We start from the raw sequence: 15,992 nt of genomic DNA, 5'->3' as shown, positions 1-15,992 counted from the left end.
CTGTGTGTTTACACACTGCCTCTCAGCCCTCATCAGCGTCCCTGTAGCTGGCACTGCCTGCAATCTGTATATCTCCCATCGGAGATTACCGCTACACTGTTATTCACCTTCCCGCTTTGTTTACCTACGCGAGGAGTCCGCCTGGCCAGGTTGGAATGAGACAAAGTGGCTCCCTGAAGTGTAATCTGCAGCATGTATAGGGCTGCTCAGAATGAAGCTCAACTGCAAACTGCAAAGTATGGTCCTTAGAAGCTGCACTGGATTCATGGCACTCTTAGCAGGTAGCAAAGCACAATGACTGTGCAGTTTTCTAGTTAGCACCACTGGCACCTTTTTGGATGAGCCACTGTTCGCCTTTTCGGCACAGAAACATTCAGCTGAACTAGAAGTTCAGAACTAGAAGTGACTATCTCCTGCTAGTTGCCGCATGCTGTTTGCTGGGTTCCCATGACTGTTAGGCACGTGTCATTTCTGTCTCTGGGTGTGATCTGAACCTGCAGGCCAGCCACAGGGAGGACAAAGTGCTGAACATAAAAGAAGTTCCCGCCCACCACGCCTCTTCTTGCTAATGCGGTCTGGGAGGCACTGCTATTACCTGAAGGCCAAAACTGAGATTAATTTTTTTTCCTTGTACTGCCTATTTCCTCAAATACAATCCTGGAAGCAGGTTCAAAAGCATTTTCCTGCACAGTAGTACAGAGTATGACTGTGTATGTGACATAAAACTTCAAGTGATGGCAAAGAAAGGACAGTTTTGACACTTGATCCTTTTAGTTAAAATAACGCAAAAGGACTTTCACAGATCTTTTTCAAACTTTGCAGACACATTGTATGGGTGATTATCTGAAATCAGCTGATCAATCGCACCAAAATTTAAGCAACGCCACTTAGTGCCGGCAAAAGGAAGGGCAAAAGCAGACAACGTTTGTTTTGTGAATGTAATACGTCAAAAAGTACTTGATCTTATTAGTATGTCACAAAGCATATTTGGATGAAAATCTGCACCTGATTTCATTTTGAGACAAATCGCACCAAAATTGCTTAGTGACAGCAAAGAGAAGGATGACTGCATAAAACATTTGACACTGTGAATGTGTCAAGAAGTATTTCATGGCTGTTATTAGTGCTTCACAAAAACATAATACAGATGAAGATGTATATCTGATTTCACGTCATAGCTAATCGCCACAAATTTTTTTTCAAGCTTCCCAAGAACATATTATAGGTGATGATCTGGGGCATATTTCATTTTGAGATAAATCACATCAAAGCTGAAGCAGTGTCCCTTAGCGGTGGTACTTGAAAGGGCAGCCAGAGGCACAGATTTGTTGAACCTGATTGAAACAAGTAGCATAAAATTGGGCTTTTAATAAAGATTTTTTTGGAGAGGTGGGGAGAGTGTGCTAAGGGTGTTGGAGTAGTAGAGAATATATTGTTGTTGTTCCAACAACATCTAGTTAGTACATTATATATACCTGTGTCCGCTGTCCAGGTCTCATGCATTTTTCATTAGGGACATACTCTACCCTTTTTCTCTCTGGATCCTCCTGGATGCGGCGAGTGTTTGATCCTTGCTGTTTAGCTCCATTGCCCTAGTCACTAGTGGCTGCTTGACTGACAGGATGCTGTAAATGAACACAGCCCCACAGCAGTGGAAAATTGAATAGTCTTCTGGTGGTAACATCCTTGTGAAATGTGCTCTTTAAATGTGAGTTCCTAGACATAATCAGACAAGGCACTAAGGCTGGTTCTGGCCTGTGCCACGGGGACCCTGGGAGTTATGGAGCTCAGGCTGCATTCTGCTTTAAAGGGAGTTTAACTGGAGTTCCCGTGGTGGTCGTCACCACGTGGCATTGAGCTCTGTCTTCTGACGGTCCTTTAAAGCAGGAGCTGTTGTATTTGGCAGCATGGTTGTATTTCAATGGCAGCTTTATATGAGGAAAAATACATCTGCAAATGTCTGTGTACTTTTTATTTGAGGACCCTTTAATCATCATCAGAGTAACAGGTGATAGCCCTGCACTGGTCATTTAGAAACGTTACAAGAGCAGGGCTCACGGCTCCTAATGCATCAGGTCCGTTCAGGTGGAATAACCATGTGTTTTTGCAGGAAGGATGCCACTTGGCCCACAGTGGGATTTCACGGCTGGGAGGCTCCTGGCCATAAGCTGTTGTGCCCTTCTGTAGGGGGTGGACACGCCCTCTGTGAGGAGCTTGCCGCTGTTCCTGCACTGAGTGTGCTCCTGGACCCGATGTGCAGCACTAATGCCTCTGTCTGCACACATATAAGACGTCTAAATGGATGATGAGCCTGCAGTCTGGGCCTGATCTCACCAAGCTTTTAATGTGAAATAGCAACACGAATGAGCCCACTTGCCCTTTTAGACAGAAATTTGCCAAATGGGGTAATGTGGGGACAGGAGAGGGCACAAGTGTTTCAGGACCTGCCACACACAGGTGCCGTGACAGTATTACAATCATAAAAAATAGTTATATTAATTATTACTTTATTATTATAATAATAATTAATATTATGCCAGCAGCTGCCCCCCGTCCCCTAAGTTCAGTGCCATGTCCATAACAATGTGTCGTGTTTCTTGATGTGTCACCATAACAAGCTGTCTGGGTGAGGTGGGGCTCTGCTGCTGTTAAATCCTGGAAATGGGTGGGGGGTGCGGGAGTGGGCAGGGCGCCCCGGAGGTCAGAGGGATCAGAGAACATGGTTGTTTGTATCCATCCTCCCACCCAGTTTAATTATCGCATTGTTTTTTATCCAGTGCAAAACAAAAGATTGATCAGCTGGCATGATTTAATAATAAATTATGAACATGTTGCAGATTGTATAAATAAAATATAAATTAAAGGTTGTATCCCATTTTGTTTTGGGGTGGCAGTGCAGTTTCGTATGAAATTATGTGCAAAGTTTAACTTAAGAACTAGCATAAAGCATAAAGATCCCAATTCCTGCAATGTGAAAGCAAAAGGTGAAACTGGCTAAGAGCTACAAAAGGTTCCAGTCGAAATGTCTCAGGAACTTGGAACCAGGAGCAAGGTTCCTGCTCATTGGTATGAAAACGCCCTAAGGGTCCAACATTAAGGCTCCCCAGGGCTTTGAACCTCCTGGTCAATTCGTTGATGGACCCTGTTCGTGTTCAGCTGGTGATGAGGCTTCTTCCCCCTTGGCGTTGGAAAGTATGTAGTCTGCCTTAGTCTCTTTTAGGTGGCCCTCCTGCTTAGCGGGATCTTCCCACTGACTCTCACTACTTGGGGGTCCGGCTGGACTGAGTGCTGTTAAATTATTTGACCAGTGTGAGTGGGTGCCAGTAGGAGATGGTGAGGACTTGTTGGGCAAGGCATCTCTAGGAGTTACTCTCTTCTATGGCTGGGTTTGAGCACCAGTTGCCTTGGTAACAGGTCGTTATTGTTTCATTTATGTGTGAAGTGGAAACAAATTTATATATATTTCAATGTACATCTTAAGGAACATAAAACTTCTGCAGCCTTTGCTGTGGCAGTCTGTTAAACAGCACCACATTGGGGCAGCGGTTGGCTCTTTGGCCTTCCTATCCCGGAAGTGTTCCTCACCATCAGCATTTCTGCTGTGTCACTTCAATCATACTGGGCTCCCCCAGGTAATGGGTTGTTTCTTAGGGAGCTAGGAAAGTTTCCCCTTCTTTTGGTGGTGGAGGGCCATATTCCAGCCTGACGTGGGTTTGTCTCAGAGTATCAGTGACACAGAACTGTATGAGTCAGTCCCCACCTGGGAGCCCCATGTCACTACAGCCTTGTGATATGAGACGACCCCCCCCAGGTCATGCTCTGACCTCGGGATAGAGCTGGGAGACACACAGCCAAGGTGTGGTGGCACTGTTTCTGCTTGGAGTCCTGTAAGACCTGAATCGGATGCTTGTACCCATTTCTGTTTGTTGTTCCCTCTGTGGTGTCCGCCTCATGGAGCCTTCGCTTCCCCACAGTGGATGATCCAGGAGCCCCGCAAGGTGGCCACCTTCTTTGGCTGCATCGGCAAGGACAAGTTTGGCGACATCCTGAAGAAGAAGGCAGCAGAGGCCCATGTAGAGGCACACTACTACGAGCAGAGCGAGGAGCCCACGGGCACGTGTGCCGCCTGCATCACCGGCGACAACAGGTGGGTGGGTGGAGGCAGGGGCAGGGTGGGGGCAGGGGGCAGGGGCAGGGTGGGGCCAGGGGGCAGTTTCCAGGTTGCATGTTTGCCAGATGCATCTGTCAGCCATCACCCGCATGCTGTACTGTCCTGTCTGCTGCATGGGAAGCGGTTGCGCTGGCTCTGACTGAGTCTGTGTTGTGGTCAGGTCTCCTGGCATCTCCACTTCGAGGGTTTGGGTTCTTCAGAAATGAGCTTTTTCACATCACGCTCTCAGTGAATTCTGTGGCCAACAGGACAGCTTGGTATCATAGCCAATTCTGTGCGAGCCACGCAGATGTATTGCAGGCTCTGTCTTTACCTGTGTACCTGTACTGTCTTTGTTCCAGGTCCCTGGTCGCTAACCTGGCAGCTGCTAATTGTTATAAAAAGGAGAAACATCTGGATCTGGATCAGAACTGGGCACTGGTGATGAAAGCCAAAATATATTACATTGCAGTAAGTTGCTCAGCTCTTGAATAACAGGAAGAATTGGGGGGAATGGTTAACTGGGCCACAACTGACTCGGAGAACTGGGGGAATGGTTAACTGGGGTAGAACTGACTGGGAGAGCTGGGGTAATGGCTAACTGGGGCAGAATTGACTGGGATAATTGGAGGAAAAGTTTACCAGGGCAGAACCAGGGGAATTGCTAACTGGGGCAGAATTGACTGGGAGAACCGAGAGAATGGTGGGTGGGGGGGGGGGGGTGATTAGTTGCCATTTTTGACACACTGTAGCACACAGTGCACAACAATGAAGTGTGTCCTGTGCATTTAACCCATATGTCACATTGTGACACTGCATGGGGCAGCTAATGCTCAGGGTACCTTAGTAGTACTTTACTGGTCAGGGATTCAAACCAGTAATCTTTCGTTAATCTTAAATTGGGAATCTTAAGTTCCCATCCATCAGGCCACCACTGCCACCCAGGACTTACGCGGGGCATATTTGGCTGAGTGAACCAGGGAAGAACTGACTGGGAGAACTGGGTGAATGGTTAACTGGGCCAGGACTAGCAGGTATACCCCGGAGGATAAATAGAAAGGACTGTCCTGAAGGTGTCCAGTTTGGAGTTGACTTTCAGGGCACTGGGCAGGCACCTTTTAATACTTAAATATACACACGATAAGAACCTGAATGATGGGGAACCTGGGAGACAATGAGCCTGATCCTGTATTTGTCGTGGAGAAGCGGTTAATGTGAAGAGGTTAATGTGCTTCCATGTTTCATTCTATCGGTGACGCTTTTTCTAGCAATCCGACCCATAGCTGGGCAGCTGTTTGGATGCGTGCCGCCCTGCTCCTTGGTGAGGGAGGGTGTCTCTGTGCTGCCAGATGGATGGGGGGTGGATGCCTGGCCAGTGATCACCAGTGCTTCAGTGTGGCACCTGGTGGGTGGTGCGGCCTGGCCCAGCGGCTGGGCTAAAGGAGCAGCGGAGTCAGAAAGAGTGTTAGTGTGGTCCCTGGGATATATAATTAAGTTAAACCACAAATGGTTTAAAAACCTTCAGATGAATCAGTAGTACAGTTTGTGTTCCCTGGGGTCCTTGGTATTAGCAGGTTGTTAGTTTGATGGGACGTTAATTTGACTTCCTCTGCTGACCCTGTTTTTTGCTGGTGAGGTTTTCTTTGCCACTGTCACCACTGACTTGCTCACTGGGGGCTTTGGGCAGGGATAATATAAAGAGCTTTGGGACAATGTAATGTTCTAAAAATGTGCTAAATAAATTCAAATTGAATTGAATGTTCACTCGTGTCAGAATGCCTTTGTTTAATAATAAATTTATTAATTTGTAGATATATGCAGATATGCTTGTAATGGTTGGCAACCTGAGGCCTATTGCTGAGTTCTCAGGAGTGTTGAGGGTCAGACACCCGTGTGTGTGTGTGTGACAGCCACTCTCATCTCCAGTGTGCCGATTCGCCCTTTTACCACAGCGATCTTATCTTAATGGGCCTGTACTGCTTCATCATGCTTTAGTGAGCAGCTCCTCCCCCCTGCCCTCAGTGAATCTGCCCAAAAACCCTTTTTGAAAGTTCTGGGCCCTGCATTGTTTTCCTGAGGCTGCCTCGATATCATCTTGTTGTGGGATGTGCTCGCTTAACATGCCTCCTTTATCTGACCATCTGGTATGTCTGGAAGGTCACGCTCCATTGACGCCCTTGCATTCGCTCGGTTATCTCTGTCAGCCTATTGGATTTTAGTCTAAATAATTATGCTTTTGTTTCGCTGTATATTGTCTACATTTCGTCATGAGTAGTGTTTCATTTCAGGCTTTATAGGAGGTAATTTGTGCTTTTAATTGATGACAAGTGTTTTTTCTTAGGATGTCTGGCCCTATCAACCTTATCATAAATACAACTTAAATTAAAATCCTTGCTTAAAGTGAACATCGTTCTTACAGTGGGTTTTCTGGCCCTGCTCACACTGGCATTGTGGGCTTGCCCTGTGTCCCTGAATGCCTCCTGCGATGTCCTTCCAGGGGCAGTGGGACTAGATCCATCTCCAGTATGACCCAGACGTAAACCTTGGTTTCAGTTGTTGCCATGGCTCGAGCCCCATCCCCGGGGACGGACCTGCCTGGTCACTGCGGCATGTGAATGACACCCTCCAGAGCATATTAGTCTTGTTTTTCTGAAGCTGCCATCCATTCGATGGCCAGTCCGTCCCACCTCAGTCAGCGTGTTCTGCTTTACACTATTGTTTCTGCCCTGGCTGCCCTCTTACAGTCAGGGCTGGCACCGCTGGTGAGCTGTGGCCCCTGTCTTTGGCGTCATCCCATATTTCAGTGTCTCCCTACCAGTTTTGGCCTGTTAAGGAGCAGTGGGGGGGTCTGTAATGGGGTCCCCAACCTGCCACTGTCCCCCAGCTCATCATATGGAGTGGTCTGTATTGGAGTCCCCAGCCTGGCACTGTCCCCAAGCTCGTCCTTAGGAGTAGAGATGCACGGATCCGATATTCGGATCGGTATCGGCGCCGATCCAGATCTATTTCACAGATCGGGTATCGGCCATGTGTCACCGAGCCATGTCCTTATTTAGTTTTTGGCAATCTCTAAAAAAAAAAATCAATCGCACGACAGCTCTTTCCCATTTTACATGTGTTTTTTGCGGCATTCAAATCGAACACTAACGCTGTCCCTCAGTCTTTTTTGCTACTCAGTGGGTGTGAGTACAGTGACTGCTGCCTGCTGTGACGTCATGCGCATACCCTTCTCAGTACCAGGAGCGTAAGATGAGACATGACGATCTGGGAGTATTTTACGCTTTTAACAGAAACCAGTTTGAGGCATCTTTGTAAAATAAAGTTTTGAGAGGTGGGAAATGGTATTATAGCGTTTAATGGACAATCCCACTTAACAAAGTGCACGCAACTGTCAAGACAAAAAAAGCAAATGGATGATTTGGGAGTCGCTAACCTGGACTGTCCTGCGAACTCGCTGCAGCTTGTGATACAAGAGGGGCTGCCATCGCAAGTGTAACTGAGCTGACGCCAATACTTGAAGATATTCATATTGAACTGCAAATGCTTAAAACAAGACATACAAACGAGGTGGAACAGTACGTTATGTATGTTTGTAGTAGCCTAATTAAATATTTTTTGTCGTGCATTTTTTCCATCTGTATTTACTAGCTTAAAAAAAATAATACATAAAGTATAACAAAGTAAAAAGTGCTCTTGTATCGGAATCTGTATCGGTATCGGCAGTTGTGTATCGGAATCGGATCGGAACTGAAAAAATGTGGATCGTCCCATCCCTACTTAGGAGTGGTCTGTAATGGAGTCCCTAGCCTGGCAATGTCCCCCAGCTTGTCAGATGAAGTGGTCTGTAATGGAGTCCCTAGCCTGGCACTGTCCCCCAGCTTGTCAGACGGAGTGGTCTGTAATGGAGTCCCCAGCCTGGCACTGTCCCCCAGCTTGTCAGACGGAGTGGTCTGTAATGGAGTCCCCAGCCTGGCACTGTCCCCCAGCTTGTCAGACGGAGTGGTCTGTAATGGAGTCCCCAGCCTGGCACTGTCCCCCAGCTTGTCAGATGGAGTGGTCTGTAATGGAGTCCCCAGCCTGGCACTGTCCCCCAGCTTGTCAGATGGAGTGGTCTGTAATGGAGTCCCCAGCCTGGCACTGTCCCCCAGCTTGTCAGACGGAGTGGTCTGTAATGGAGTCCCCAGCCTGGTAATGTCCCCCAGCTTGTCAGACGGAGTGGTCTGTAATGGAGTCCCTAGCCTGGCACTGTCCCCCAGCTTGTCAGACGGAGTGGTCTGTAATGGAGTCCCCAGCCTGGCACTGTCCCCCAGCTTGTCAGACGGAGTGGTCTGTAATGGAGTCCCTAGCCTGGCACTGTCCCCCAACTTGTCAGACGGAGTGGTCTGTAATGGAGTCCCGAGCCTGGCACTGTCCCCCAGCTTGTCAGACGGAGTGGTCAGTAATGGAGTCCCCAGCCTGGCACTGTCCCCCAGCTTGTCAGACGGAGTGGTCTGTAATGGAGTCCCTAGCCTGGCAATGTCCCCCAGCTTGTCAGACGGAGTGGTCTGTAATGGAGTCCCTAGCCTGGCACTGTCCCCCAGCTTGTCAGACGGAGTGGTCTGTAATGGAGTCCCCAGCCTGGCACTGTCCGCCAGCTTGTCTCATGTTTGATAAAACCACTGGGGGCTGAATGAGGTTCAGCCCTAAAGAGGAGGCATTCCTGTAGCTTGCTGGCTTGTGTCATACCGTCTTTTTTTCTGCCTACCACCACCCCCCCTCTTTGGAGGACAACTTTATTTTTAATTAAAGTTACAGTGTAAAGATATTCAATTCCAGTGTGGCCACTCCGAACTCACCCGTCCTAGTACCGTGATTATACCAAAAAAATAAAAAGGGGGGGGAGAGGACACAATCAAAAACAACAATCATAACAACAACAGACATTAATCACCATGGGGAGAGAAAAAAAAATAATAATAAAGTTGGGATGCAGAATGTGTGCTGTGTTTAGTCTGGGTGGTGCCCAGCTGGCTGCGGCACCTGGTACCCAGTGTTGCTCAATGTGCCTGATATAGTCAGGGAGGCTCTGTTTGACTGAGCATAAGCCACACACTGGGTGGTTCACATACTGTAGTTCACTGAAAATGTAAAAACAAAGCTGAAATGCAACTTGCTGTGTATAATGAGGGCGATTGCATCACATTATATTAATAATTCAGTCAATTGAGTCAAAGCAACATAACTCAATAAAATTTTCAATTTATTTTCTGCAGTACTGGCAAATTGTCAAACACACTGATATTGCTGCCATTATATTAAAATGAAAAATGAAATCTAACACTCTTGCAGTTTAACTAGACAAACTGAACCAGTGGACACACTGACATGAAAAACATATTGAGTGCATAAATTGCTGGAAATAAGAATATAAAGTGCCCAGACAGTTACCTGAGGATGGTGTGGGGCTAGTAGAACACTGAGCTGAAATGTAGTCATATAAAAAATAAAGTGCATATGCACATAGACACTCCTTATTGTCACTGAACACAATTATGTCAGAGGAAAAACACTGTGAATATTAAGGATTCTTTTAAACAAAATTATAAAAAATTAATAAAACTAAAAGTCAGCATGGTGTTAATAAACTGTAAACATACTATTATCCAATTCAAATGTTATTTGCCTCTGTCCACTATACTTTGGAAAATGAAGCCCTAATAAAAACATGGATAGAATGGCAGGCCTGCTTTGACTTCCGATTTGTTAAGGAATAGAATTTGATCAAGATGGTCTGTGGTAAGAGCACTACTCTGAGCTGTAATAATACCCCCTGCAGTAGAGAAAACTCACTCAGAGGAGACACTAGTCCCTGGGGGACACAGGTATCTCTTTGCAATGTGTGACAACAGAGGATACTGACTTTGATGCGCTTTCCACCAGTCCAGTGGACTGACACAGAGAGACAGGGGAGCATGTCCTCCTTTTCCTGGTCCTCTGCGGGGAGGACAACATAATAAATCAGTATCAATAAAATCACAATCAAATATCATTCTAAACATATTATTTATTTACAGCGTCAGGCACTTGACTGAGTGACTTGGTCCAATACCCTTTCTTCAGAGGATGCTAGGGAATTGCAACTTGTTTAAGCAACAATAGACTTAGCACATATTATTCAGACATATTTGTATGATAAAACACGGGTATTCTTCAAAGTTTTATCAGTGAACTTTAAAGTATTATCAAACTAACCTGCAGCATAGTCCAAGCAAGCAGGTCCACTAAAGAGCAAGATTTAGGAAATACTATAAAAGTCTGTACAATAAATGCCAATTGAATTAAATTTAGCAAACTTGTAATATTTATGTCTATCATTCACCAGTATTTATTTTTAAACTGTGAAAATGTGAATGGATATTTTTAAATGTTGTATTGATAAGTAATGACAGTAGTCTAATGTTTTAGTTTATGGCATTGTTTATCTTACCTATAATGCCCCCTTGTTCCTTGCAGTGTCTGCAGTGATTCTAGCATAGATGTCTTGGCACTGGTCCTCTGTGAGGAAGAGTAGGGTCTTAAACCTCGGATCCACAGCTGAGGCCACATAAAGAGTCTCTTGTTCGTTGAAGTATCTCTTGTTAAGTTCCTGGCATGTGGCAGATTTGATTTCCCTTGTCAAGTTGGAATCCATCGGGCTGTGTAGATCATGAATCGGCTGGGCATGGAGTGGAGCTAAAACTGACAGTGTTGGAGTGGTCTCTTCAGACGTAACGAGTGTAGCTACATTCATGGGCTTCATAGCGGTGACAACTTTTTCAGCAGCTGTTATGTCTGACTCGCAGAGTGTGCAAAGAGGATGGCAGCATGGATTGCTGGTTGCTGTTCTAATATGTACTCCAGCATGTTGTATGCAGTATTCTACCTGGGTACGACGTCAATGAGCATTATGTGTTGAGGCAAGTTTAGCAACTTTTGTATTTCACGCAGTACATGGTTGGATGTGGTGCTGCGTTTGAAAAAGCTACTTATTCTTCTAACCCTTCCCAGCAATCGGATGACTGGTGGTAGCTTCAGCGCATGCTGTGATGCTAAATTCAGCGTGTGAGCAAAACATTTAAAATGTGGCATATCAGCGAGTTGCGCTGCGATGGTCATGTTTGACGTATTGTCAGTGACTGTGGCAGGGTCCTTGCTTTTTATGTCCTATTCCTCCACTGCCTATTTCAACAGCTCTGTGATATTACTGCCCATATGGCTCTCATGCATTGCCCTCGTCTGCAAAACATGAGAAATCAGTTGCCAGTCCTCATTAATGTGGTGCGGCGTGATCCTAACATAAGATTCAGTGGCTCGCAAAGTCCAGCCACCGCATGTACGCGTAAGGGCCACTCTTTCTGCTGAGAGAAGAGATGTTCTTACAGCTTGCTTCACTCCTCATACATCCTAGGCATGGCTACCTCCGTGATGTGCTTGCGAGTCACGATCACCTAGCGCAGCTCCAGGGTGTTAACCATATACCTGAAGCTGGTGTTTTGTACCACACTATAGGGGTGCAAATCCTGACAAATAAAATGCTCTAGTTCCCAAAATATCTGATTATATTTTGCAAACAGTTTAAAACATGATTGCCCCCCCAGAAAAAAAATCTTTTTTCGGAGCTAGAAATTGATGTAGTATATCGGGAAAATAATTATTGCGATATATTGGCGTATTGATTTTTTTTTTTAGCACAGCTCTAGTTTTAATGGGCCTGGCTGCCTATCCCACTGGGTGCTGGCCTCAACCTGCTCTGGACCAGACCAATGAATTAGCAGCTCATCGGATCATGTCAGGATCTGTTTCCAGGATATGTTTTAAGCAAATCTCCATGATGACATTCTGCTAACATTCCATTGCTTTTTTTTAATATATGATCAGAGCTCCATTACAGTGGGGTGACCCAGAGGAGGTTTTTCTGTGAATGGGCCTTATAGTCTGCAGGCCTGAGTGGGGCTGATTGGCACACAGCCCCTCTCTCCCACCCCACAGGCCTCTCTGAGGGGTCCCAGCTGAGCAGAGCAACACTGTGGTATGCCTTATTACAGTAATACCACCCAAGCCTTGACTAGTAACTTCAAAACTGTTGATAAAAGTTTACCTCTTTCACTACACTGCTTGTATTTGTGTTTGTTGCAATACACCTGCCCTCTCCTGGTCTGGTGGAATATCACTGCTATATGCATCCATCGACCATGACCATCTGCATCCGCAGGCAAATGTAGTATGAATACAAGCTGCTGCATGGACAACTGATCCCAGTCCGAAAGTGCATGCAGAAAAGTGAAGTATGAACTAGGCTTAACAGGCCTGTTTCCTTTCCAACTCCGCCTCTGACATGTATACCTGACTGGCTCATTTCTCAGATTGTTTTGAAATGTTTGGCTGTCTTGCCTGATAGTGTAATGTAGATGCTTAGCAGACTCACTCATTCATGGCCTGTTTCTTCCCTGAGTTGTCCCTTTTTACCTCTGTCCTTTAATATATCCTCTTTTCCTTAGCTTAGCAGCATGGCTCCCAAAAGCTGTCAGCTTAAATGCCACCTTAAACCCACCACCGCCTCTGTCGTGCGTGACATGTGTGAGAAATCGCGTTACTGCCGGTGGTTCTGTTCGAGGTGTAACCCAGCCCCTGTCCACTCTGGATCCCTGGGAGGCACCAACATGCAGCGTCTGTACTTGGGGATGTGAACCCAGCTCCCCCTCGAGGTCTCTGAGAGTAGCATACTGGCCGTCAGGCTGCTGCAGCTATTCCTGCCCTTCTGTTGCCTGAACACAGTGCCCGCTCTGATGGTACAAAGGCTGGATTTAGACGGTTATGTTGCCGAGCCAAGTGACCCGGGCTCCACTGGCTGTCTTCAGGCCGCTCTGTACCTCACCCCACAGTCAGAGGCTATGGGCTCTGTCCTCCCTTGGGTGGGCAGGTAGGCTTTGGCAGTGAGGAGCCCCTTGCTGCCCTGGGTGTCTCCATCAGATGGCATCCTGCAGGTTCACACCACACTTCCCCAGCTGGTGTCACCTCTCCCACTCACAACTTATCTCTGTCCCAGATGCCCTTCCATCACCAGTCTCCCTTCGGTGGTAGAGGAGAGCTTCTTTGTCTCTCCATTGTGAGACCGTGTGAGTGAAACAAGGTCAACTGGATGTGTATTTGTAGGTTTTGCTTGGGCTGCTTGACTCTGGACTCACAGTTTACCACAAAAGTACCCCCCCCCCAATACACACACACACACACACACACAAAAAGCCACATTTTCTGGTAACAGAACTCAGACCCTGTATTCATATCTTTATGAGAACTCTTCATGCATTTTTATGAGTATTACCCTAATTCCAACTATGACGGTCTGAATCCCTGTGCAACCCTAACCTTAACCATAAGTAACCAAATTAAATATGACTTTTGTTATTTTTAGTTAGTCACAGATTTTTTTTAAATAAACTTGAGGCTATCCTTGTGGGAACTGAAAAAATATCCCCACAAGGTAAAAAGTTACAGGTTTTTATGATGTGTGGGGAAATCTGGTCCCCATAATGTAATAATTACAAAAACCCTGGTGCTGATCCTTCTTAAGTGGGTCCACGCTGGGACCAGTCGGTTCCATCCCTGTCCGCTGATCCTGAGCCGATTCTACCTGTGGGCTCTCTGACCTGGCTGGCAGCACCGCCTCTGCTGCTGGCATGGAGGGTTATGCTTATGTCTGGCCGGTTCCTCAGGCATCTTTAACCCCAGAGCCATGTGCTTCTCCCACAGGGCTTCTTCATCACCGTGTCACCCGAGTCCATTCTGAAGGTCGCCAAACATGCCTCCGAGAAGAACAAGATATTTGCGCTCAACCTGTCGGCCCCATTCATCTGCCAGTTCTTCAAGAAGTCCTTGATGGAGGTCATGCCTTATGTGGACATCCTTTTCGGGAATGAGACGGTGAGTGCCCCGCTCGGTCCCTTTCACCCCAGGCAGCTGGCCTCCTCTTGCTGTGTGTGAATCTGTGTCATCATGTCCTCACCCAGACAGTACCTCCTGTGAGCATGTGTGACTGCATGTGTATGACTCTGTATGTGACTGCATGTGTGAGCATGTGTGTGTGTGACTTGGTCTGTGAACCCGTGTGACTGCATGTGAGCGTGTGTGTGACTGCCTGTGTATGACTATGTGACTGCATGTGTGAGTATGTGGGTGTGTCCGAAATCGCGCACTTGCGCACTTTTAGTGCGCGATTTTAGGGCGTAGTGCGTTCACACTGACAACTAAGCCAAAATTAAGTGCACTGAAAGTACCCGGATGGTGCACTGAAAACGGCCAGAAAACGCAGTGCAGAACGATGGACACTACTCGCACTAAACGGACGCCATTTTGACTACGTAGCGGAAGGGGAGGGACTTTCGGCAAGTTTAAATAATGGCGGACAACACAGACACGCAAGCTCATTCGGAGGCAACTGCGTCATATAAATGTAACATTAATAAAATTATTTTACTGATGTATACTTCGGTGTGTAGCCTGTCACTCTCTGACGACAGTTATAGATAATTTTGAGTTTGCGATTATATCGGCTTAGAAGAGTTCGCACACGTAAATGTTAGCAGTTTTTTAGCCGGTTAGGCGGTCGTAGATAAGTTATATACACGCAAATAAAACCACAAGGAAATTCATTGTAAATAAAACACGGCAAATATTTTGGGGCGCCGGAGAATCGCGATCAGATGCTAGTCCGTCACTTCCGGTAAGTGCAAAACGTTAGTGTTCCATTTATGACAGCACTTACCCATGGTAGTGTGCACTACAGGAGGAAGTGCGCAGTGCGCACTACGCCCTACATCTCAGTGCACTGAGGCAAGTGCGCGATTTCGGACACACCCTGTGTGTGTTTGACTGGGTCTTTGAACGCGTGTGACTGCATGTGTGTGATTGTGTGACTGCATGTATGTGAGCGTGTGTGTGACTGCATGTGTGTATGACTGTGTGTGTGTGACTATTTAAATAGTCACTGGGGGTCTGTGACTGGGTGTATGAACATGTGTGACTGCATATGTGTGACTGTGGGTGCTTTTCTACTGCACTAGGTGCCATATGTTTGGCTCTTCAAGAAAGTACCAAAAGTATGGTACTTCAAGGTGTTTGTTTTCCAGTAGCATAAAATCTGTAACCAGCGCCAAATAACATCACAATACGAGGCAGGGATTTTTTGTGCTGAATTCAAAAAAGGGCTGTAGTATATTATAGGGCTGGGCGATGTGTTATATTAATACCGGCATCGCATGTTATGCATGTTCAGTTCTCACATCGCTAGTCAGGTAGATCAAACATCAGGCTTTTTCTTACCTTCAGTTCAGTATGAACATTATAGCGCAGTGAGTGTAGTTTCGCTAAAACATATGTACTCTGTCATAGGAAAAAAAACGTAGCAAGTTTTGAAATTTTAATTATTATTGCTTTTACAGATTATCTAATATATGTTTAAAAAATCAGTTTAAAATTTACCTCCGCTGCGTTTGCATGAGCACTGCATGCGTTCTCCAAGACAATCATAATCATTTTCATCCTTACTGTTTAAATTATTCCTACATGGGTTCGTGAGAAAGGTGTGTTTATCTCCTTTTCTGCTTTATAAAAACCCCAATATTTATTACAGCAAAATCACATTGTGACATTTTCCAATACTGTGCTGCATATTATGCAAAATACTTTATTTCTTGTTATGCCGTCCTGATCTTGTTGTATGTATTATTCTGAACAGATCGCAGTTAAAACTTGGGTCTCTTTGTTTGTCCAGGCATTCATTATTATTATTTTTATTTATTTCTTTTACATCCTGTATAGTTGTTTC

At 46.0% G+C, this 15,992-nt stretch overlaps 1 protein-coding gene across 2 annotated transcripts in view; it reads left to right on the top strand.

Moving 5' to 3' along the window:
- LOC111839278 (adenosine kinase-like) overlaps positions 1–15,992 on the top strand; it is a 45,209-nt gene that overhangs the window by 18,238 nt on the left and 10,979 nt on the right. For both annotated transcript variants that reach the window (XM_023803037.2, XM_023803046.2), the window contains exons 5-7: positions 3,975–4,147; positions 4,513–4,621; positions 13,919–14,089. In XM_023803037.2, the coding sequence (XP_023658805.1) occupies positions 3,975–4,147; positions 4,513–4,621; positions 13,919–14,089 (453 nt within the window). The remainder of the gene's footprint in view (positions 1–3,974; positions 4,148–4,512; positions 4,622–13,918; positions 14,090–15,992) is intronic.

The sequence above is a fragment of the Paramormyrops kingsleyae genome, chromosome 3 (assembly GCF_048594095.1).
Source record: "Paramormyrops kingsleyae isolate MSU_618 chromosome 3, PKINGS_0.4, whole genome shotgun sequence".
Taxonomy (NCBI): Eukaryota; Metazoa; Chordata; class Actinopteri; order Osteoglossiformes; family Mormyridae; genus Paramormyrops; species Paramormyrops kingsleyae.
This window is presented reverse-complemented; position numbering and strand designations above follow the sequence as displayed.